This window comes from Haliotis asinina, chromosome 5 (assembly GCF_037392515.1).
Source record: "Haliotis asinina isolate JCU_RB_2024 chromosome 5, JCU_Hal_asi_v2, whole genome shotgun sequence".
Classification (NCBI taxonomy): Eukaryota; Metazoa; Mollusca; class Gastropoda; order Lepetellida; family Haliotidae; genus Haliotis; species Haliotis asinina.
In genome coordinates this window covers 15,331,190-15,355,126 of record NC_090284.1, presented here as the reverse complement: position 1 = coordinate 15,355,126, position 23,937 = coordinate 15,331,190, and the positions used below count along the sequence as shown (strand labels likewise).

The 23,937-nt window shown below is 38.6% G+C and overlaps 2 protein-coding genes across 10 annotated transcripts; one reads left to right on the top strand and one right to left on the bottom strand.

The window, feature by feature from the left end:
- Positions 1-842: 842 nt before the first annotated feature.
- Positions 843-15,542, bottom strand: LOC137284065 (uncharacterized). Of its 6 annotated transcripts, none has more exons than XM_067815730.1 (3): positions 15,498-15,542; positions 3,740-4,173; positions 843-1,891 (listed from the first exon to the last, which is right to left on the bottom strand). In XM_067815730.1, exons 2-3 carry the CDS (start codon positions 4,170-4,172, stop codon positions 1,485-1,487), a joined length of 840 nt encoding a protein of 279 aa, XP_067671831.1. In that variant the 5' UTR covers position 4,173; positions 15,498-15,542; the 3' UTR covers positions 843-1,484. The 6 variants fall into 6 exon arrangements, with proteins under 6 accessions (XP_067671831.1, XP_067671826.1, XP_067671827.1 ...); XM_067815725.1 differs by lacking the exon at positions 15,498-15,542 and adding an exon at positions 5,399-5,459; XM_067815726.1 differs by lacking the exon at positions 15,498-15,542 and adding an exon at positions 5,210-5,446.
- On the top strand, positions 11,902-23,327 carry LOC137284067 (zinc finger CCHC domain-containing protein 24-like). Of its 4 annotated transcripts, none has more exons than XM_067815731.1 (5): positions 11,902-12,701; positions 14,261-14,458; positions 19,625-19,789; positions 20,228-20,251; positions 20,533-23,327. In XM_067815731.1, the coding sequence occupies exons 1-5, from the start codon at positions 12,372-12,374 to the stop codon at positions 20,644-20,646; spliced, it is 831 nt and encodes a 276-aa protein (XP_067671832.1). In that variant the 5' UTR covers positions 11,902-12,371; the 3' UTR covers positions 20,647-23,327. The 4 variants fall into 4 exon arrangements, with proteins under 4 accessions (XP_067671832.1, XP_067671835.1, XP_067671833.1 ...); XM_067815732.1 differs by having other exon boundaries at positions 12,327-12,701; positions 14,261-14,449; XM_067815734.1 differs by lacking the exon at positions 20,228-20,251 and having other exon boundaries at positions 12,277-12,701.
- Positions 23,328-23,937: the final 610 nt, after the last annotated feature.

Sequence of the window (23,937 nt, the reverse complement as noted above, 5' to 3'; positions counted from 1 at the left end):
GTTGAAAACTTTTTGATTTTCTGCCAATAGCATTTCTAATTTCATTTGGGGAAGTCCATATCAGTGGAAGGTGCAGTAGCTGAGTGAGTTAGATGGGACTCAACCTTACAAAAGTACTAGAATCTGTACTTCACTGAGAACATGTAATCCCGAATATTGTACATCTGGCCACTATGTAAGTGGCATTGTGCATTTGTATCTCAGTTTTACCGAAGCTGTGCCATCATCCCACACGTCTGTTCTTATCTCACCTCACACGAGTCTTGTTTTCTGATCAGCTAAATGCTCTTCTGTTATTTTCAGTGTACCCCTTTTACAAGCGAGGTACATAACAATGTACCCCTCTCCAAATGGCAAATCATTTGGTACTTCGTTGTAGTACTTCTTTATTTTGAATGACATTGAATCATGTATGATGCACAAAAATTGCTGATGTTTTGTAATGCAAATCGATGGAAGGGAAATAATTCTAATTCTGTTTTTCTTGTGTCTGGAAAATCTGTGAATATCCCTCTGAAAATTAAGAAGGGGAATTACACTGCAGCGACTTTACTAAAACAGCACGATGCAAGATTCGAATCATTTGATTCACACAGGTTGGCTGAAGTGTACAATCCATTACCCATGCTTCAAACAGTCAAAAATTAACATTGAGGTGTTCAGTAAGATAAATACATTGCTCACTGGTCCTTCGGGGCCCATGTACCCTCAATTTTTGTTTAGGTTCCCTGAGACTGAAGGGCGAGGGGAACATAAACAAACATCAAGGGTACATCAACCCATGCCCAACTTGTGACCAGGGAACAATTTATAATGTACAGTAAACACAACTGACATTGTTGTTTCATTGCAAGATTTATTAATATGATATTCTACAAATATTCTGATAGAAACAACAAATTTAATATCTTTCAACATAAGAAAACAAAAGAATAAAGTTAAAAGGATTTACAAACATGTAAATAAAATGTGAGTGAGTATGGTGTAGTGCTCGTTTTAGCAATATTTCCAGCAGCATTGCAGCCAAATGTACCAGAAATAGACTTCACGCAGCGTACTCCTGTCAGAATCAACCCAGACCATCAGCATTATGAGTGAATGCTTAGACCACTTGGCCAGCCAACACTATCTTGTACCAGCTCGGCGCCCAGGAATATTTTGAGTCTTTGACTATCTTAACAGGATACACCATGTCTCATGTTAATCTGGTGTATATCTGTATTTACAATATGTCTATACTTTTGTAAAACTTTTGTAAAACTTAAAAAAAATTGTAAATAAAAATCCTAGTAAATAGATGCATGTTATTGACCATGCATGTCATTATAATTCATGAATATTGTTTACAAACACTTGTACTTTAAAATGACACATGTGAATTTAATTTATCTTTTTACTAAACCAATACCATATACAGAAATCATGGTTGTCATTTTCCGTGAATGAAACCACTATTATTTCACGAGAGAGACCAGGGTGGCAGATCAGTCACTAAACACATAATGTTCCAGAATTCCCCCTGTAGATATAAATTCAGAATAACCAATCCTTGGTGCTGTGTAGCCTGCCGCAGCAAGCGTCAGTGCAATTGGCAGAAAGTGTTCGATACGAGGATGTGCTTTGGGAAATTCCCTCTTGCTGACACAGCCAATCAGCTTCCTCCGTTTGTCTTCTCGTGAATATTCTGGGTTTTGCAAGATGTCATGCAGCCATTTCTGGTATTCCAGCACCCACTGGGCTGGGGGACCATCGTCACCAATCATGTTCTTCCCATGGGTTGTGAAGCCGCTGCCAATTATCAGGATACCCTCTTTCCGAAGGTCAGACAGTGCCTCCCCAAGGTCAAGGTGTTTTTCCATATTGAGGCTGGACATGAGGGAGAGCTGGTATACTGAAAACAAAAACTAGCACTGATACAGTGTAATCCAAAATATCTCACATCTAATATTTAACCTCTTTCTTTCTAAATCTTAGCTTTTGGCAGTGGACACCCACTTGTCAGTGGGGTACAGAGTATGCGATCTAGACAATCAGTTGTTACACTTCAATTTATGTGCTAGCTGTGAGGTCTGATTACGCTAGATTGTTATCTTTGTGAACTGGCCATTTAAATGCCTCAGTCTGAGAGTGAGGTTTCAAATACGTAAATTATAATCTCTCATGAGAATAATTTGATTTGGTTCTCTAGCAAACAAAAATTAGTTTAAAGTAATATCGATGTCCATTTCAAAGCAGTTCAGTTCTTTATCAGCCCATGATAATGACAATGGTTGGTTGGTTTGTCATTTATCAGCCCATGATAATGACAATGGTTGGTTGGTTTGTCATTTATCAGCCCATGATAATGCAATGGTTGGTTGGTTTGTCATTTATCAGCCCATGATAATGACTATGGTTGGTTGGTTTGTCATTTATCAGCCCATGATAATGACTATGGTTGGTTGGTTGGTCATTTATCAGCCCATGATAATGACTATGGTTGGTTGGTTGGTCATTTATCAGCCCATGATAATGACTATGGTTGGTTGGTTTGTCATTTATCAGCCCATGATAATGCAATGGTTGGTTGGTTTGTCATTTATCAGCCCATGATAATGACTATGGTTGGTTGGTTTGTCATTTATCAGCCCATGATAATGCAATGGTTGGTTGGTTTGTCATTTATCAGCCCATGATAATGACTATGGTTGGTTGGTTTGTCATTTATCAGCCCATGATAATGACTATGGTTGGTTGGTTTGTCATTTATCAGCCCATGATAATGACTATGGTTGGTTTGTTTGTCATTTATCAGCCCATGATAATGACTATGGTTGGTTGGTTTGTCATTTATCAGCCCATGATAATGACTATGGTTGGTTGGTTTGTCATTTATCAGCCCATGATAATGCAATGGTTGGTTGGTTTGTCATTTATCAGCCCATGATAATGACAATGGTTGGTTGGTTTGTCATTTATCAGCCCATGATAATGCAATGGTTGGTTGGTTTGTCATTTATCAGCCCATGATAATGACTATGGTTGGTTGGTTGGTCATTTATCAGCCCATGATAATGACTATGGTTGGTTGGTTTGTCATTTATCAGCCCATGATAATGACTATGGTTGGTTTGTTTGTCATTTATCAGCCCATGATAATGACTATGGTTGGTTGGTTTGTCATTTATCAGCCCATGATAATGACTATGGTTGGTTGGTTTGTCATTTATCAGCCCATGATAATGCAATGGTTGGTTGGTTTGTCATTTATCAGCCCATGATAATGACTATGGTTGGTTGGTTTGTCATTTATCAGCCCATGATAATGCAATGGTTGGTTGGTTTGTCATTTATCAGCCCATGATAATGACTATGGTTGGTTGGTTTGTCATTTATCAGCCCATGATAATGACTATGGTTGGTTGGTTTGTCATTTAACATCATACACAGCAATATTCCAGCTATATGGCAGCGGTCTGTAAATAATTGAATCTGGAGCAGACAGTCTAGTGACTGACATGAGCATCAATCTACATAAATGAATGCAACTAAGATATGATGATATTCATCAACCAAATAAGCAAGGCAGGCTACCCTATCTCCTAGAAAAGAATGGAGTTTGATTCCCCACACAGGTACAATGTGTGAAGTCCATTTCTGGTGTCCCTTGCTGTGATATTACTGGAATATTGCTAAAAGTGGTGTAAACCCCAACTCACTCAATCACTCAGTAATCACCATTACACAAAAACAGACATACCTGGAATATCAGCTTTAGGGTACATCAAGAGAAGTGGGACGAAGACGCCATGGTCAAAACCTCGCTCCTCATCAGTACCACAAGTAAACCCCTTAGACTCCAGCACCTGTCTGGTTTTCTGAGCCACTTCCGGAGCCCCAGGGGAAGGCCATTTCAGCTTGTATGTGTTGCTAGGAAACCCATAGTAGTCAAAGTATAGGGGTGGGGAAGGATTGGTCATGACTGTGGGGTGGCGCTCCTCCCAGTGAGCGCTGACAACCAGGATGGCTTTTGGGTGGGGAAGCTTCTCCAGCTTCACCATATTCCTGAGGTAGTCTGCAGCCTTGGAGTCCTTGTCTATTGCCTTGAAGGCAGGGAAGTCAGCCTTAGACATGAAGAAGGAGGGGCCACCGCCGTGAGAGAGGAACACTACTGGCTGTAGAGTCTCAGACATCCTGGAACATGGAGGGAACTTTGTAGAAGCACAGATGTTTACAAAAAGATCGGTCAGGTAGCAGTCCAGTGAGGTGAGGCGAGGTGAAATGAAAAGTAGTTAAGAACATGTGACGACATGCATGTGTGTGTATGTGTGGCTCCTTGTGCTAGCCAAAGTTGGCTTTATATAGTGCTAGCTCACTGAGATACCATGCCGCGGTTGAGCACGAATTCACACCCCACTGACCTCGGCCGATCAGTCCTTGTTGTACCCATTCATGACGAGCACCAGGCAGGGACCAACAAGTACCATAATTTGATTGGGATCGAACCAGCCACCTTCCACTATCCAGGCGGACATTCTAACCACTACAACACAGAGGTGGCCAGTTAGCAGTCTGAGCAGAAGGACCCTTCTGCAAGTTTGTCATTGTAGAATATTACTGCATGGTCCTGTAATCTCAATCTGAGTGTCATTCTGTGAGTTAAATAGGATTACCCAATAAAACTAATGATCAGTCGATATTTTTCCTTACAAACATATTTCCTGAACTCAGTTTTGATTCATCGACCATTTTGTTCATTTCAACTGCATCAGACTTATCCAAAAAGCTGCACCTGTGCTTGTAGACAACAAAAAAAGCTATCGGAAGGGACGTAACTCTTAATTTTAAGAGCAGTCAATTCAGTCAACCTGTGAGAATGTACCCAACTCCTTGTTTAAGATACTTCGGCATTATCTGAGCCAAAACAAAATAATAAGTAACATATTCACCGATCTCTTTTCGAGTGTCACACCTTACTGGCAGTATGCCTACACTATCACCGACCCGTTTCTACCATGTCAATAAATGTCCACCTTTCTTTCGGTGTTATCTCCACCCCTACCAACCTTCCATCACGGATGTCACTGTCAGTCGCCATTTCACGTATCTCGAACACCAGACATCACCCGTTTTAGTATATATCCTCTCTAACACACTACACCCCTCTCCGTATCATACACGTGTAAAATCCCTAAATCATCAGTGTTGCGGTACTAAAACTACACCCTACCTGTACAATATATCTGCCGCGTCGATCAGTCAGACAGTGCTTGTTCGGTGGTTGTAATGTATGCAGGGATATCACCGTATAACACTCACTTGGTGGTACGTCACATGTTACAGACTGAATACTTTATTTCTAGGACAAACAGGATTTCAAGGAACCCAAGATCGCAAAACGCGGAGTCATGGTGCTTACGTCATTGTTAGTAGGAAGTCCCGTCTCCTGACAGATATTGTAAACAATGTCATAGGAGGAGATTTGTGGGGCGCTTCCTTCTCTTACATTCAACATCTGAGGTTTGATCGTTGGTCGCGTGCTGGGTTTGAGTACATCTGTCTGTGAGCATGGGTTCTAATCCCGCATGGGCTCTAATCCAGGATGGGATTCAAGTCCCAAAGTAGTTCAATATGTACTTTGTGCAATCCAAAATATAATATGTATTAATGTGACCTCTGTGTAAAGGACATTGTGCATCAATACTTATTCAGCATTCTTCATGATTAAATTTTTACGGTTGAAACATTACGGACAAAAAACCCACGTAAATTAGTTTTTACTTCTAAAATTTATGGGATTTGGGGAAAATATACCTCAGTCAAAGTACAGCAAATATCAAAGAAAATATTACTCTGATAGCACATGTATTGCTCACCTAAACAAAACACTTTCGTAGCCTATAGAGTGCTATAGACATATTTTAGAAGTTTATAAATTTCTTCTCCTAAACCTCATATCATCCACTGCGTCTTTTATTGGATGGGTGGGTAATATATGGGTGGAAGGGTGGATGGACGGATGGACGGATGGACGGTAATGGATGGAAGGGTGGATGGATGGAAGGGTGGATGATAGATGGGTGAATGGATGGGTGGGTGACACATAGATGGAAAGGTGGATGGATGGATGGCTCATAGAGAGAAGGGTGGGTGGATGGATGATAGGTGGATGGGTGATAGACTGAAGGGTGGATAGATGGGTGGAAAGGTAGGCGGATGGACGATAGATGGATGGAAGCGTTGATGGGTGATGGACGGGAGGTGCACATGGACGAGTCGATGGAAGGGTAGGTGGATAGGTGGAAGGATGGAAGGTGAATTGATTGATGGAGAGGTGAATGGATGGGTGATAGATCATGGATGGATGGGTTGGTGGGTGGGTGATATATACATGGAAGGGCGGGTGGATGGATGTGGGGTAGATGGGTGGAAGGGTAGGTGATGGCTGGATGGAAGGGTTGGTGGGTGGATGGATGGATGACAGATGGATGATAGACTGCACAGTCTTTCTAATATGTTTAGTACATATAGACATCTTTGATGCTGAGTCTTTATTTCCACTCATCAAATTTAACGTTGTTGAACCACTTGGGGGAAAAGGTTTTGAAAACTGTGCTTTCGAAAGGTTATACAAATCTATGTTACTCTCTCACTTACTTCAAAGGACGTAAATTTTGAATGATATACAGTTTAATGTGAAAGGTCCGGTGGAAATAATAAGACTCATTCAAAATGGAAACGATTTAGTTATCAAAATATTATTTATGTTTTAATATGCCATGGCAATACTAACATTTCATCTTTGAAATGAACGTATTTCACACAAATAAAGTGTTAAATAAAATGTGTAAACTATAATCTAAAGGACCCCACATACTTTCCCATCTGGACTTGTCACAGATAGATTTGATCGGGCTGCAGTGAATTAATGTGTTTTAGGGTCTGTATAACCAACTAAATCAGGGTATTGTGACGTACTGGCCTGAAGCCTACCTCCAAATGACTTACCCAGGGTAGGTTGTGGCGGGCTTATAGGCTACGTTATGCTGTTCACACACGCGTTACCTAAAAACGGCACAGTGTCTTATCATCTTCATATATGAGAAACACTCTATGAAGTACGATACCGTTTGTGGATCCCATCGTAATTAGAAATAGGGACGGTGGAGTAGCCTAGTGGTTAAAGGGGTCGCTTGTAACGCCGTAGACACGGGTTCGATTCGCTACATGGATACAATATGTGGAGCCTATTTCTGGTGTCCCTTCGCGATATTACTGAGATATTGCTGAAAGCATTGCAAAAAAACCTCACTGACTGTAATTAGAAATAACAACTCTCTTCCATATCACTTGTGTAAATACCACAACCAAACATCAATTGGCAAATAATTAGTCCAAAATGTCTGTATTTCAATATTCTTCAACAACCATATTGGATCAGTCTCCAGAACAATCATGTTATGTATAGAGAAGATTAGTGCAACTTCCTCATGAACTGGAAGTGCTCGTAAAATATCCAGAAGGTCCGACAGTGTCTCTTTTCTCATTGGTAATTTGTGACCTAAAGATCACCGACTTTCTTTCGCTTGGAGGGTTGCATCCCTGGAGCGTGTCGGGATCTAGTTGTTGTTTATTCTAACCCTAGATTCGCCCTGATTGTGATTTCCGATTTGTCAGCCTGTATTCTTGGACATCGCTTTCCTCTATGAGAAGAGTATATGGAAGGCAACTTGCATAACATGTTTCTACTTCTTGTCCTTTCTTCGGGTTATTAAAGGGACAAGACGTAGCTCAGAAAGGTCATATAATACAATAAAAGAAGTTGCCATCCATATACTCATCGTATGTATCCAGTACCTTCTAAAAGCCTCTCATCGCTTGTTTAATGGGCATTCTAGAAGTTAGTGAGTCAAAAATGATTTTTACTCTCATCGCTTCACTCACTAACTCACTCAAACAGTGTCTCGTCAGCTGTCTTGTTTTTTCATGGCTCTTTGATGATTCTCTTAATAATTCCCCAGTACATATATGACGCATACAAAATACACAAAACCACAAATAAAAAAATATACGTGAATTGAGCTTAGAGTTACATTTCATTAAACGAGCACATATATTGGACTTGAATGATTTATCTAATCGTAATAACCCTTTGCACTATGTGATATACAGACATTTATTCCATTCTGTGTTTTTCAACATTATTGTTCATTTGAACTTGTTTGTAGCACACTGTACAGAGACATTACCCGGACCGCAAAATATCAAAGACCCCCAAACAGATATCTTTATTTCCATCACGGTGTTCTCGTAACCAAAGAGCTTTTTAAAGTTCTAATTCGTGAGAACGAACTATATATTTTTGTTCAACGGCACACTTCTTCAAATAAATATGCACATTTACCTGTGCCAAAACCAAATTTCTCTTCCATCTTTGAAATATTCTTACAAAACAGTTGCAAGACAGGAAGTGCATGTACTGATTGATCTAATCTATTGATGTAGTGCGTACTGTCCGTCTCTTTGATGTTTGCCGACGCACGGTGAAATCTGATTATTGGATTAGAGGATCAGATCTCCTACATGAGAGGACCACTCGAGATGTTTATTGAGTGTTTGGTTATGTAATTTAGTTACCCCACAACGTATTCTTTACACACACTTAAAATAATTCACTGTTTTTATTCGCGTGAGATTTTGTGAGTGTTTGTGTTTTTTTGTTTGTATTTTTTTTTTGTGTGTGTGTTATTTTGTTTTGTTTTAACTATGGTGAGAAAACAGCTGAAACAAGTTAAATGTGTTTCAGTATGTACAATCCTAAACCTGAACAGCTTGTATCAATAATATAGAAATGCAAGGACAGCGGTTCTGGTTCTGGTAGAAAGCATCCTGATGTTCCATCTGCTCTTGGTATCTAATTACACAAGCTTGCAACCACCTGTTGATTTATAAGTCCAGGGTTGCAGCAAGCAAATGGTTTTACTTATCCAGTCATTTTGAGTTGTCAATAAATATGATTTAATTTAAAGATTAAGATTACGCGTGGAACCTATGAAGAGTGTGTTATTCATTACCATGTAAGAAGGTCGAACACAAGCGCTTCTACTGAAGCTTGTATGAAACGATCAAAACATAAAGAAAACATACAGGTATGAACCGAAAACAGCATGTCTTAGCAACCTGTCAATCAGAAGCTGAACGGCTTTTTATTCGTATACATATTAGTATTTCAAGCATGTGTTATTCATAAAAACATACTCTATAAATGGAGCTTTTTTGAAGGCCGTCCCATACACAAACACATTTACCAGAAAACACAGAAGCAGATGACACAATGATGATGTAATTCTTTTTCTATCGGCAATCATAAAGGTTCATATCGATTCATTTGTTTAGCAATCAATATCAAAGTATTTATGAAATATCAGAGCGATCAGATTTCATTAGGTAATCATAGATTTCAATGGTTTATGGATGTCATGACTGATGAACAACGCACATCCACATAGTTCCGTGCTGACACAAAATCCCTTTAAATAAACAAAAATATAATATTTGGCTTAATTCCATGTATTTGTTGCATGTGCAGAAGCAATATACAGCATTTTCGATTGGATGACCAAATGAGCACTTTGGGCTGTCGATGATATATATGCATGGTTTAAACATAGTTTCTTTCATGAAAAAGCAACGACAGAAGTGGATTGGTCGACAAGCTCAAGCGAACGTGTATGATGACCATGACATGCATATTCGTCTCTGGAATATATCAAAAACATTATTAATACATTTCCGCGATTAATATACTTGCTTTCTCGAACTGTTATTAAATGAGAGATTTGTTGCTGTTGTTGATGTTGTTTGTGTTTATTGGGTATTTCCACCCCACCCCCCACCCCCCATGAATAAATAAATAAATAAATAAATAAATAAATAAATAAATAAATAAATAAATAAATAAATAAATAAATAAATAAATAAATAAATAAATAAATAAATAAATAAATAAATAAATAAATAAATAAATAAATAAATAAATAAAACCCCGCTATTTCTTTATATACAGTGCGTATACAGGGGGATACACAATCCAGTGATCAACAGCATGAGCATCGGGGAACCGATGACATGTGTCAACCAAGTCATCGAGTCTGACCACCCGATCCCGTTAGTCGCCTCTTATGACAAGCATTGGTGCCTTTTACGGCAAGCATGGTTTGCTAAAGGCCTATTCTACCCCGGGACCTTCACGGGTCAGATTTATCATAGGATTCATGCGTGAACCCCATTTAACGTTCCCGCATATAATGAACTATATGCGGAGAAGCACTGACATAGGCCTTATGACCTGTTTGCTCATCCCATTTCCATTTTTCTGTGTCATGGAATATGAAAAATGGTAACATTAATTAAATAAAATATTTTTTAAATCAACGCTGTAGGTTTTCCAGTTGAACTGAAGCATTATAGTTATCCATACGCTGATAACTGATCTATTTATCTTTTAATAACTACCAAATATATCACCCAATAGGCAATGCCGAGATTCAGATGACCAAGGTGACTCTATTCATGGAGGAATTGTGATTTATGATCATATTTAGACAATTGGGATTTTTTCCAGTGACATTTTCCTGGCAACAAATTGTGACTTTTTATCCGTGATTTTTACCATTCACTGTCTGTATGTGTTTAGAGAAGCATAGGATACGCACATCGAAATAGCAAATTCCTTTCACGTCGTTGTGAACACTACCATTAATTAAAAAAAAAGAAAGAAAAAACCATGTACATTTATACAAATGGATATGCTTTCACAGTGTGGTATTGTTAAAAAATCAGTACACGAAAATATAGAAATAATTGAGTGTCTACACTGAATCTACTTAGAATCTGGCAGATTTGATTAACAATATTATTTTATACTTTACTGATCTACTTGTAATCTTACGAGTATATTATTGTTCGTAGTGAATTCGTACATAGCGTTAGCAACTGTTTCAATCCATAGTTACCTGTGTATCATGCGTCATACAATATGTATGCATGTCTTCTTATTGAATATTTCAACACGTGTTTAAAACTACTTCTTAAATTGGCATTTAGAAGTTGATCAGCATATCAAGATTTATCCACCTTGTTCACGACTTCATATTCACGACACGGAATGGGATTATGTACAAGAATGTTATGCAGATATACGGCACTACCGAAAGCATATGCCAGCATTACACAATTATCAGTTTACATATGGTATACATAAAGCGTCGGAAGCGTATTTAACGAGATATTACAGTGTACGAAATCTGAACCATTGTCAGTATCATATGATGTCTAAATGACAACATAACAACAATTATCAAAGCACGTTGTATCACTGAATTTTAACCTGTGTTCACCCTTACGAGGATACATTACATCACTTTACACTATTCCAAGACGTTGACATCCATAAAATTCTTGACTTTTTGTGCATCACTTTCACAGACAATTCCAATATCAGATATCGCATGCGTTTGCTGGCCATGGATATAGTTTAAACTATATGGAAATGTCATAAATGGAAATCAAATGAAAAGTAAATTCATAAATACTTCGATACTAAACTCTGTACTTTCATGATATATTCGCACAGATTTGATAAATGATTAATGATGTTCTATCGGTAGGCTGCTTGCGCTCCTATACATGTTATGCTGTATTTGTTATTCACGTATAAACGTAATGGAGGCACATTTAATAAGCCACAACGGCTTGTTTACCAATCTGTGTTCAATCTATTTCTGAATACAAATATGTTTACATTATTGTATGCCGCGTTGTGGAGGCCCGCCATTGTCCCATGATAAACTATTGTCTGCTCGTCATCACAAAGACACGTGTGGTGTAGAGTTGTGATGTATGTCAAAACACAACCCAGTGAGTGTATTTGTCAACTGCTAAAGATATTACAGCTTTCAGATTGGATTATGTAGACAACTAATTGGTAGTGCCACACCGGAAAAGCTGGACTCTAATATACAGGAAACTCCTCCACAAACCCTTCTGAACGGGTTAATGAGTTGTTAATTATTTTCAAAGCAATGTCAAAGATGTTAACTTATGAGATAATCCCGTTACCCGAACCCCCTCCCCCAGACCCAGCGTCTCATCGCATCTGGATAAAAGAGGGGTGCCACGGACGGGGCAATAACAGTCATCCGGAGGCAATTACCATAGCAACAAGTTGACGTATTTTGGGGCGCGTGCAAGGGCACCAGGAGGCGGGACTTACAGGGTTGCCGAAATTTGATTGGCATCTTGCTGCGGTCCATCCAAGAAAAGCGTAGTTTTGCTAGCAGACTCAGTCAGACCAGCGACTTTTCCAGTGGCGACTGGCCCAGGGGAGAATCATGAGAGAACGTGACATGACGTCTTTGGCGACGATTGACACAAGCGCCTCAGTGTATCAGCCGGCACAACTTCTTAACTGGGTGTACCTTACCCTTGCGGACTCCCACCCTTCTAATGTTCAAACTGGGCAGTCCCTGTACTCCGATCCCTGGTCAGCGAACCAGGTCTCAACCCAGGCTGTGTCTTCCGTGAACACAGTCAGCTCCCTACTTCAGAAAACTGGGGGGACGCAGAATCTGTATGGTCTCAACGTACACACAGAGCAGCACCCCTGGTCCAGTCCAGCACTCACCTCCCAGCCGGCTCTAGCCACCAACATCAACAGCACTGTAAGTCCATGTAATATTCCCCATCATTTTATCAAATAGTAAACCATAATAGCCAGTATTCCTCACCTGTATACCAGTGTATGTCAGTGTTGTTCATTGCTTCCATAACGAACGCTGTTGAAAAAAGAGGTCACGGTGACGGATCCTTCTCAAACAAAGATAGGAACAGCCAAATCTTTGTATTCCCAAAGTTCCGAAGATCTGTTAAATGTCAGAGTGTTCTTACAGCTGGAAGTCGGTCAGATAGATTTCTGACGTGGAACGTCACAATCTGTGTTCTCTGCGCTCTGTTAGTCTGGTATCGTGGTCATCATAGTTTCAACGAATGTTCAGATGAGGTTCCAAATGTGTATCAATATGTTAAAGCAGTAAGATTGCCTCCCCAGCTCTATAAACCCAGCTGTGTCTCTCTCCGACCTGATCGTATCGCGTTACGTTGCCTTTAGCGTTCAGACATACTGTCGCCATATGCTATGCTAAGCCATCTCCCCCAGTTTTAATTTTTTTTTTTTAAAAAAAAAATATGTAGTAGGTATCAAGTGTTCCATAATGTTGTTTGGTATTACTTGAGTTGGACTTTGGACTGACACGGCCATTATTACTGTGCTCTGACCACGATGTCTCAAGTAATTAGATCAGCCCTAGCTTGCCCTCTCAAGTTGCAACATTGCTTCCTATGTACAGCAAAGGTCTAAACATAGCACATTTTCATAAGAGCTTTCTGCAGACAGAGTGTTTGTTTACATGTGACCTGCCCATTATTGCAAGTATTGGAAGGAAGTTTCTGTGGATGTCCATCTAACCTGAACTTCTGTCAAAACAGAAATGGCCGCCATGTATCCCAATACATACACTTACACAATCTCCTGCTGGCGCTAGCTTCAGGATAAAAATCATTTACCAAATCTCGCCCAGGAAATGGACAAACCTTGTTGGCAAGGGTTCTTGACAGGCAGTTGTTTAATTGTTTTGACACCAAATGACATGTTTCAGCTGCAGGGGAGGGAAGTCAGCCTCAAAGTCACATCTGCCTGTGAATGTGTACACGTGTGCAACAATTGCAAAATGTTGGCTTTTAATTCATACATCAGTATCCTAACATTGGTTTTTGGTCATGAAGTACTTTTTGTTTTGTGTTGTATTTGCATAGGATAAAGGAATGTGGAGAATTTCAAGTAAAGCTTTTCTTTTTTCATAACATTATAAATAATACATTGTAGCCATGTTGCCAAATATTTACAATACTTTGAAAACTCATTTATTTACATTTACTGGATCATTCAGATCTTTAGATCTACATCACATGGCATGCACAAACATCAATATTTTCCAGTTTAGTTGCAGATCAGGTGTAAAATTGAAATACAGATTTTGTAGTAAATGACATACGTTATATTAGTATGTTCATTTTTCTACTCCTGCAAATGTTAATATGAAATCCACAACTGGACTAGAAATGTTCCAATGGAAGAGGTCCAGATATATCCATGACTGTAAAAAAAAATATTTTGCATCATGTTCAAAACCTGTTGACTGACAGACCTTTGTGTTTTTTCCAGAACCACTACCAGAATGGCAGCTTGTCTGGACTGTCAACGACATCACCTTATGGGAGTATACAAGATCTTGCCGACCACTTTAGTGACCTATCTCTGTCCATGGAACGCAAGCCCAGCAAACGTCCCCCCTCCTCCTACCTGTGCCACCTGTGCTTCAACAAGGGCCACTACATCAAGGACTGTCCCCAGGTAGGGAAGGTAATGCACAACTTTCATTACTTTCTCTCATACGTTTGAAACAGGTAGTGTTGTTCGTTACTTTCTCATTGACCAACAGATAATATGTTAGTCTCATGGTCATACCTGATTATTTGGGTTTTGGTGATCAGGTAAGGCATTTGAACCAGACAAGGATCATTGAATAAGGTCTTTGTCCACTGTACTGATTCTTGTCTTCCCCAAAAATGAAACAGGACTAAGTCCTTGATAGGGCAGGGCCTGCTCCTCAAAGCGATTGTAGCACTAGGACAGCCTGTGGAAGTCATGATCATCTTAGAGCCATGAAGCTTTTGAGGAACCAGGCCCTGAACATGAAAACATGAAGCTTTTGTGGATAGTGGCTTTATTATTAATTTATCAGAATGTTGCAGCTGATAAATCATACTAAAGGGTTGAAAGTTAAGACATCTTTTGAAAAAAATAATGTTGGAGTTGTTCCACATTAACAAGTTCATGTTATGGACGTCTTCCTATCATTTGTAATGCAACAACTCTAGCCACATTGCGTACTCGTCACATGATGTAATCAAGAGTCCACAGCTCATCCTGCATCTGATATCTTCCAAACTTCCACACTGGATGAAAGAAATACAAAGCAGTGACCCAAACAACCAATTCTGGTCAATCTGCTGACATGGAAAGGCATTTGTGGTCAACAATGCAGATATTTTATTGTACCTCTTGGTAAAAAATGAACCACTAAACAGATACTCCTGATCCAACCAGAGCATCTAGGCAGAATTAGGTCCCCTTCTTTTGTAATACTCTTTCTAAAACCAGAGTTTGTTTATCATGGTCTTGATTACTTTTGTTTCTGAAGAACATCACACAAGGAAGAATGAGGACTATTTTTATGGGTATACAACTTCTTTATTCTGTATAGGCGACAATTTGACATTGATTCCAATGTCATTCTTCATCTACCCAGCTTCTAGAATGTCAATCAAATACCACACAAGGTGTTAGATGATGCTGTTATCATAGATAGCGAAAATGTGTACTTCATAGTAAGACTTACCCGTGGTTGGTCCTTTCAAAACCTGTAAATGGAAATGCCACTTGGCCTGACAAAATGTGTCCAGACTTCGTCGACGAGCCAGCTGGTGAAACCTTTTGTAAAGGCCATCTTCATACATCAGACATGTTACAGGATATTAGTTCTATTCAACATTATGTTATTAATGTTTTTCAAAATCATAAACCATATCAAATGAAAAACTGTAAACACATCATTGTTTGAAATTGATGAGTATGTGTGGGTTCTGCCTGTGACAGTTTTCACATGTTACTGTCAACTTTAGTTCATTAGTTAACTGAAGTGTTCTATATGTGTGATGTACAGACATCAGATTTTGTCAGTTTCTGTGATGTTTGTTTGCCAGGATGAAGGGTGATGCTAGTTATCCAGTTTTCATCAGTTGAAGGTTCTGTCCCAGGGTGACAAATATTGGAATGCCAGATGTTATCAGTTGAGAGTTTCCTCCCTTGGGTGAAGGATGAGAACTTGTCATGAGTTTCAGGGTCAGTTCCCGGATGACAAATATCAGGTTCTTCTGCTGAAGGGATTTGTTCAAAGGTATACCACATATCACATGCTAGTTGTCATCAGCTGAAGGTTCTGTCCTGGGAGACAAATATCAGATGCTAGTTGTCATCAGCTAAAGGTTCTGTTCAAGGAGTCAATATAGATGTTAGTTATCATCAACTGAAGGTTCTGTTCAAGGAGTCACATATTGGATGTTACTTATTATCAGCTGAAGGTTCTGTTCAAGGAAACAAATATCTGATGTTTTGCTGGTGTTGAAGGTTCTGTTCAAGGAGTCAGTATAGATGTTAGTTGTCATCAGCTGAAAGTCCTGTTCAGGGAGACAAATATCAGATGCTGGTTGTCAACAGATGAAGGATCTGTTCAGGGAGACAAATGTTGGATGTTTGTTATGATCTAGGTTTTGTTCCAAGGCAACATATATGATGTTGTCATCAGTTGATGGTTCTTTTCAGGGAGACAAAAATCAGGTGTTGTCTTCAAGGGTTTTGTTCCAAGGTAACAAATACCAGATGCTAGTTGTCATCAGCTGAAGGTTCTGTTCAGGGAGACAGATATCTGATGTTCGTTATCATCGGCTGAAGGTTCTGTACAGGGAGACAAATATCAGATGCTAGTTGTCATCAGTTGAAGGTTCTACTCAGGGAGACAAATATATGATGTTAGTTGTCATCAGCAAAAGGTTCTGTTGAAGGAGTCAATATAAATGTTAGTCAGCTGAAGGGAGGGGTGAAAGATACATTGATTCATTGACTCATTAGGATTTCTGTACTGAATTATGAATATGAAATGAACATATAAATGTGTGAGTGATTCTAATAACAATAGAATCTAAATTGATGTTTTTAGATTCGAAAATACAGTGAATGTAAAACATGCAGAAGAAGACATTCAGTTTTATAATATCTGTTGATGCTTTGGGACTATAACACCAGAAATGCCTAGCTGTTTACTGAGATTATATCACTGCTGTAAATTGGAACTATGACATTTTTTTCTGAATGGCATAATTCACAATACACCAAAAACATATTCTCCGTCTTCCTTTCTCAAGTGCATTTGAAATGTATATTCGTTACCCACTCTTTTTAATCTTCATTACCTCACCTGCTTGCCAAATATCTTGGAAAATGAGGCCATTTGAATTATTACAAACATTCAAGAATTCAACTGTATGTTGAAGTGGAACAAATCCCTCTACAATAGTTTCCCTGGAATCTCCTGGCAGACCCATAGCTGGTGAGGCAGCATGACCCACAGTAAGCCTGTCCCAATTAACATTAATTATAAACCCACTGCATTAGGTAATAGATAAGAGGTTGATTGAAGAGCCTATGTTGTGTTCTGGGGGGACAAAGCAAGAAACACATGTGTTCTCCATCACATTGAGGGAGGAGGGAGGATGGGGTTCTACTTCTCAGAAGATGGGGATTAGGTTACCAAGAAGGCATTGCCGACAGGGGGCATCTCAAAATTGAATTATATAGATTCAAGGAGAAATCAAAGAAACATTATCATGGGATTTATGACAATTTTCATACCAGCCAGCAACCAAGATAAGTAATAAAACACACATGAGTATGTTTGATGTTTTATGTTTTTGAGGATTTTGAGGATTTTGAGCTTGCAAAACTTCATTATAAATAAACTTCAAAATAAATATTTTTTAATAGTTGTCAATGATCGTAGTGAATTTGATCCAACATGTAGCAGAACAAATCGCCAGATGCATAATGGATGTGAACAAGTTCTTATGGCATAGCAACTAGAAAGGAAAAAAATGTATGTGTACTTCTAGACAGGGTGACTGCTAAAACAGGGTTTCAATAGCAGATGTTCATCTCGTTTTTGATAGTGACTGTATTTGCTGTAGCGGAGGTTTATGCAGTCCCCAGATGCTGCCCCATTCTGTATCACGTGTTAGTGCAAACAGTCAGCATCAGTACCATTACCCATCCCTCCACCAGACTGACTTATTCATAGTGGGAAAGATAGAAATAGCATTGCGAAACATATGACCAAGCCATTTCAATGGTCAAGAAATCACATGTCTTATATGGATAACAATTCTGAGTGAGTGGCATGGTTATATGCCGCTCTTAGCAATATTCCAGAAATATCACTGTGAGGGACACCAGAGGATAACAGTACTAAGTGAAGGAGCGAGAATTGAATCTGAAACATTGTATAAAGAGTGAAAAGAAGTTGGTATCCACAAAATGTTTCATGTATTCATGTTCGTCCAACTTAAAATACTTCTCAGATAAAACCATTTTGTGTGGTTCTGTTAATGCGGTATTATTAATAAGTGTCTTACATATTTATTGCAATGAGGTGGCTCTATCAATGTACTGATATAATGAGTACAGTCTGTACATATATATATATCACCCAGGACAGTGTCAGTAGGATGAAGGTAAAGGTCATACCACACACATGGTAGAACTGAAGGGATTATTAATATGTATTGCCTAAAGCCATTTGAAAAGTATAAAGAGCTCCTAAGTATTATGACACTAGGTGAATGTCGGATGTGGGCTTGTTGGCAGACAGCCATATCAATGTTTTTTGAGTGCAGTCTGAAGCCATGATAATGTTGTAGGTCGCCAGTAGATACACTGCACTGGTGCAATGCAAGCTGTCCACCATGGTGCTGCAACATGCAGAAGATTTGGGAAAGGCAAAAAAATTCTGTAAAATAAGTAGCTTCATGTTACACAAACATGGCATTCTTGTAAAATATAGGTCTTGTAGGCACAGAAAAAAAGCTCAGTGCACTGGTACTGTATATGTATTGGGATTTGGGTAAACATAGAAGTTTCTTATATGCCAGAGGCTATTTGAAATAGTTCTTTATCCATCTATAGATCATGGGGTCTTCATGCATACCATGTAACCACTTTTTGATGGTGTTTTTATGGTGATGTGATAGGTTTACATCTAGTATGGAACAACTTGGCACATAAGACTGGTCTTCTGATATAACTGGAAGTTGACCAAGAATTTTCTTGTGTGACCACAATGGCCACAATGAAGCAATAGACCTTCATGTACCAGAAGACTGGGTTGGTTGGATTTTGAAATTAGCAGCTGGGTCTTTGAAAAACATTTAGGAATACCAAGGAACGATAGTTCTGTATGGATCAACATTTTTATTATCGAAGAAGCAATATTGTCCAGGTTAGCAATGAGTTAGATAATGATTGTCATTCTTTGAGTCTGGGTGGCTGACTTGATGGGTTGCCATTCTTGTATGCCTTTACCCAAGCACATCAAGCACAAGAGTTAGAAATGTAGCTGCTTGCCGAAGAGAACTTGTTAGTAGTGTAGCTGTCACAGCTGTTGGAACGGTTACATCTATATTCGTATTATGGCCATGGGTCCCCTTGTTAAGTCCTTAGAGGGATTTGTTTTATACTCTAATCTACTCTATATTTAATTTGTGAAGACTTGTGTCTTCTTGTTAGTATGGAAGAACATCGTGCTGTTTATGACCCTCTGAAAGAGCTTCATAGCTCATAGATCCATTATGATGAACAATAGATGTGACATTTCCATTGACCAGTACATTTTGACACTGTGTTGCCTCTGTATTTCAGGCCCGACCAAAAGGTGAAGGTCTCACACCCTACCAGGGTAAGAAGCGATGTTTCGGTGAGTACAAGTGCCCAAAGTGCAAGCGCAAGTGGATGAGTGGGAACAGCTGGGCTAACATGGGACAGGAGTGCATTAAATGTCACATCAACGTCTACCCTCACAAACAGGTGAGTGACTTACTTCTACATTCTCATAACTCCTTCTAATTCATCAAGCTTTCTAATGCTCATCACATAACCCTACAACCCATTTTATTTTGTGTGGCCTCCACAAGTTGTGTTCTTTTTGAAGTGTTCTAAATGGCTTTGAAATAATATTTATTTGTAAATTATTTTAAGTTTTGTTGCACATATGTGCAAATGTTTGCATTTTGAAGTTTAAATTCCTGAGAAAGCATGCAGCGTGTCAGATATGGTATAAACCAGAATTATTCATTAATGGAAAATTTTGAAAATGGATGGATCTATCCAATTATGTACTAATGTCTGTGTGCTTTATAAATAGCCTCTACCCAGCTCATTACTCTGCATGCTTTCCCACACTGGTTTGGTATGTTGCACTGTTTGACTTGGATAAAATGCAGTGTGTGCTTGTGTTTATTTCAGCGACCCTATGAATTCTTGGAGAAGGTAAGCACACTATTTACATAAGTCCAAATTTAAAGCGACTCTGTCCGTCATCCTTTCACCATATGCGGACAGTCGCAAAATAATCCATGATCCTGTTTACATTTTCAAATAATCTTTTATATAGTGACATATATGTAATCATAATAAATTATGCAGATGTTGATTGTTAATTACTTTGTTGTGGAAGCACCCCTCCTTGGCGGACATTGTCGCTTTAAGTGTTGTGTGCTGTCCAGTATAATTGTCAGTGATTTCACCATGTCCTGTTGTCGTTTGATCAGCGTCCACTGGAAAAGCCGGATGGCCTGGATGTTTCCGACCAGAGCAAGGTCCACCCCCAACACCTATGTGAGAAGTGCAAGATGCTCGGCTACTACTGCAGAAGGATGAACTAACTCGGGCAGCGTCAGTGACGATGACGACGACATCATCTGCAACTATGGTGCTACGAAGACTTGCATGACCAGCTTATGTGTGTGGTGCCTTTCCGCGTGCCTTTTCTCTGCTTTTTTGACCAGGTTTATTGTGATTTACAAATGCCAACCTCGGCAGACATGTTTGAAGTTTTCTGGTTATCTTTCGGCAGAGAACTGCTTTCTATGCAACCGATAGTGCTCAATCTCTTAGTCTCTTCACAAAAGTGGAAAATTATCCTCACTTATTCACAAGTGGATTTGATTATGCAATATAGTTATGTTATGTGCCAAATTTATTCAGGTATTTTATTCTGTGTACGGTTACACTTTTAAAACCACATTTTTCTAATATTGACATACAATATTTGCACTCCAATGTATCTGAGGGATTTTTATTGTAAGAATGGAGGTTTGGAGTGATGCTTTGATGGACCAGTCCTGGAGGGAGACCTGACGTTCTCATCCATGTTGGTGAGAGTCATTTTTCCCACTCGGTATAATACATTCGACCACTGACCAAAAGTCCGCTTTGATCTGTACATTTCTGATTTTTTTGTTCGTTTTGGGGGTTGTCACTGAAATATTCACTGACTTCCAGGTACGTATACTTTGTATATATTTGTGCATTATCCCTTGCTAAGCAGAAACTGTTTGAAGAAATTGTGTGTATAATTTTGTTCCAATTTACTAAGATCCATGGAAGGAGCTTTTTAAGCACACATGGTCAAATATTCTTAAATTCCATCCACAGACAAGATATGGAGTTGATTTTTAAAAGAATTGTTACTCATTGTCAGCCATAAGAAGAGACTTCTTCTGTGTATTTCGCATCATAATAATCATCAATTGTTTTGTATAATTTGGTTAATCATGGTGCAATCTTCGAAGAAGCACCGTTTAGTTCCATCAGTTTTGTGTTTAGCTGCGTGTATTCCATTATTAATGACCGTATCATTTGTGGATTCATGTTCTATTGAAATCTTTTAGATGTATTGAAGATCAAATGTTGTTGCTCTTTTGCTGTGGAATCAAGGCCGATAAGATGCAATATGCTTGCACATTAGAGTAGAGTCTGTACTACTATATTCAAGATTGATTGAACCTGACTGAATCTTACTAACAAGAAGGTTCGTCTCCATAGTATCAATGTCCATTTACAACTGTAACCGTGACAACCTAATATATTCACAGCCTTTGAATAAATTATTAAAGAATCCTACTTAATGGCTAACATACCATTTTAGGATGGAGTTGTTTGAATGCCTGTGATTTTGCAGTCGTATTACATATCTTGAGAGTATAATCTGTATATCAGCCTCTATAACTTATGTCAAGTTCAATCAATTGGTTCCATATATTTAAGTATTTCGTACCCCTAGCTGTTGATGTTTGCAGAATAATGCAAAGCCCAAGGGGCTTACCTTAGCTCAAGACTTTTGAGGCTGTAGATTTTGAACTATCATTATTTAACCCCTGATGTTTATGTGTATAATTTTGGTTTGGCTTATAGAGGTAGTTGTTCCTCTCAGTTACGTTGTTTCACTGTATATCTTGTAGCTTTTTGTTTTATTGAACTGGTTGTCTGCCCGTGATATAAGGGATGCTGTTTAGGGATGTAATGCCATGGTGATACAGCAAGTCTTCATAAACGAATAATTGTACTCATTCTATTGGCTAAATGTGAAAATTTACATAATGATCAATTGTCTTTGTTATAGGGTGCAACAACATAAAGCTGCCATTTTACATCTTCAAAAGTACAAACATTTATGTTTAATCATTTTTTAAGAAATAAGTATTATTTGGTTGCATTTGTATTACAGAAAAAATGTTTCTGATGTAGCTGGTAGTTGTTAGGGTGATAGTGTGGTATGTCTTGCACCTGTGGCTTTGCATCCCTGACAATGTTTGGTCATAGCATGACTGTTATCCCAATGAAAATGGCTCAATTAGCATTACTGAGTCTTGGACTAGAGTATCATTTTTATAAGACATTTCATATCAGTTTATGTTTGTCATTGATAATAAATTTGCTGTTATTTTATGTTCATCCTTTTCTTGAAGGCTGCTTAAGATAGCTCTGTTTTGTATTTTGTAATCGTAAAATGCCAATATTTTTAACTGGAGTATTTTTACAAGTTAAAAAATAAATCAAGATTAATTAGAAATACAATATAGAGTTATCTTGCCTTTCATTTGGTCCTCTGCATTCCTGACATTGATGTAAGCATTAAGTGTTATACGCTTGTTCTGTGTGTCCTGACTGGACAAAGGTGGATGGATTAAGATATGGGTCATGACATTCTTGTCATAGGAACCAGGCTTTTCTTCAAGTATTCATCAAGAATTGCTCATATTCCTGCCCCACTAGTCTAGAACCAGCTGTTCTCTTGATGTTCTAAACATACTATTAAAAGCTGAGTAATGAAATAGTAAGACATTATGCCTGAGAATATGTTAGTGACATTGGTGTAGTATGACATGCCACCATCTTGACTGCTGTATTGTGGGTGATTCGATCCGGTATGAATGACATGAATGTGTTGGAGGTGTGTGCTTTCTATTGGTGCTGTTGATGTGAAGTGTGTGATAGGGGCGTGGCTTTCATCCACATGTGCATGAGTTTGTAAACTCTTTCAATAAAATGTGTTTGCTGTGAATTCTTAGTTTTCTGTGGTCTTTGAAGCTGAAGACAAGGATTCATTTTTCCTGGTTACATAGATCATGGATCTTTGTTGGATCATGGATGCAGTCAAAATTAGAACAATTTATGAATAATTTACAGGAGTATTGATATTGACATCAATGATAATTGTTTGATTGGCACTCTAAAAGTTGGTGATGCATACAAACAAAACCGACAGAAATGATGCATACAACTTCTGGATGACAATTTCTGCAAAGAGTGGTATTTTGTTAAAATACCAACTAAACGCTTAATCTACATTGAAACATTGCTTTATGAATATTAAATTATTTGTCCTCAATAAAATTGTATGCTTCACGTATGTTACTTGTATTTACATTCATATTGTGCTGGACCAGATTCTGCCCTGTCCTTGATGGTTCTGACTAGCAAATACGATCCAACAAACACCATGAAAAGGTCATTTGTGAAAACAGCACATAGGAACATATTGATGAACATATTCACAAGTCAAGCTGTACTTTACAGACCAAGATTTTAGGTCATGTACGACGGCTAGGGCTACACTATTGGCTAAATGTTAGTGTTGGTTATATATTGTAATCACCTATTTTGACGGGGTT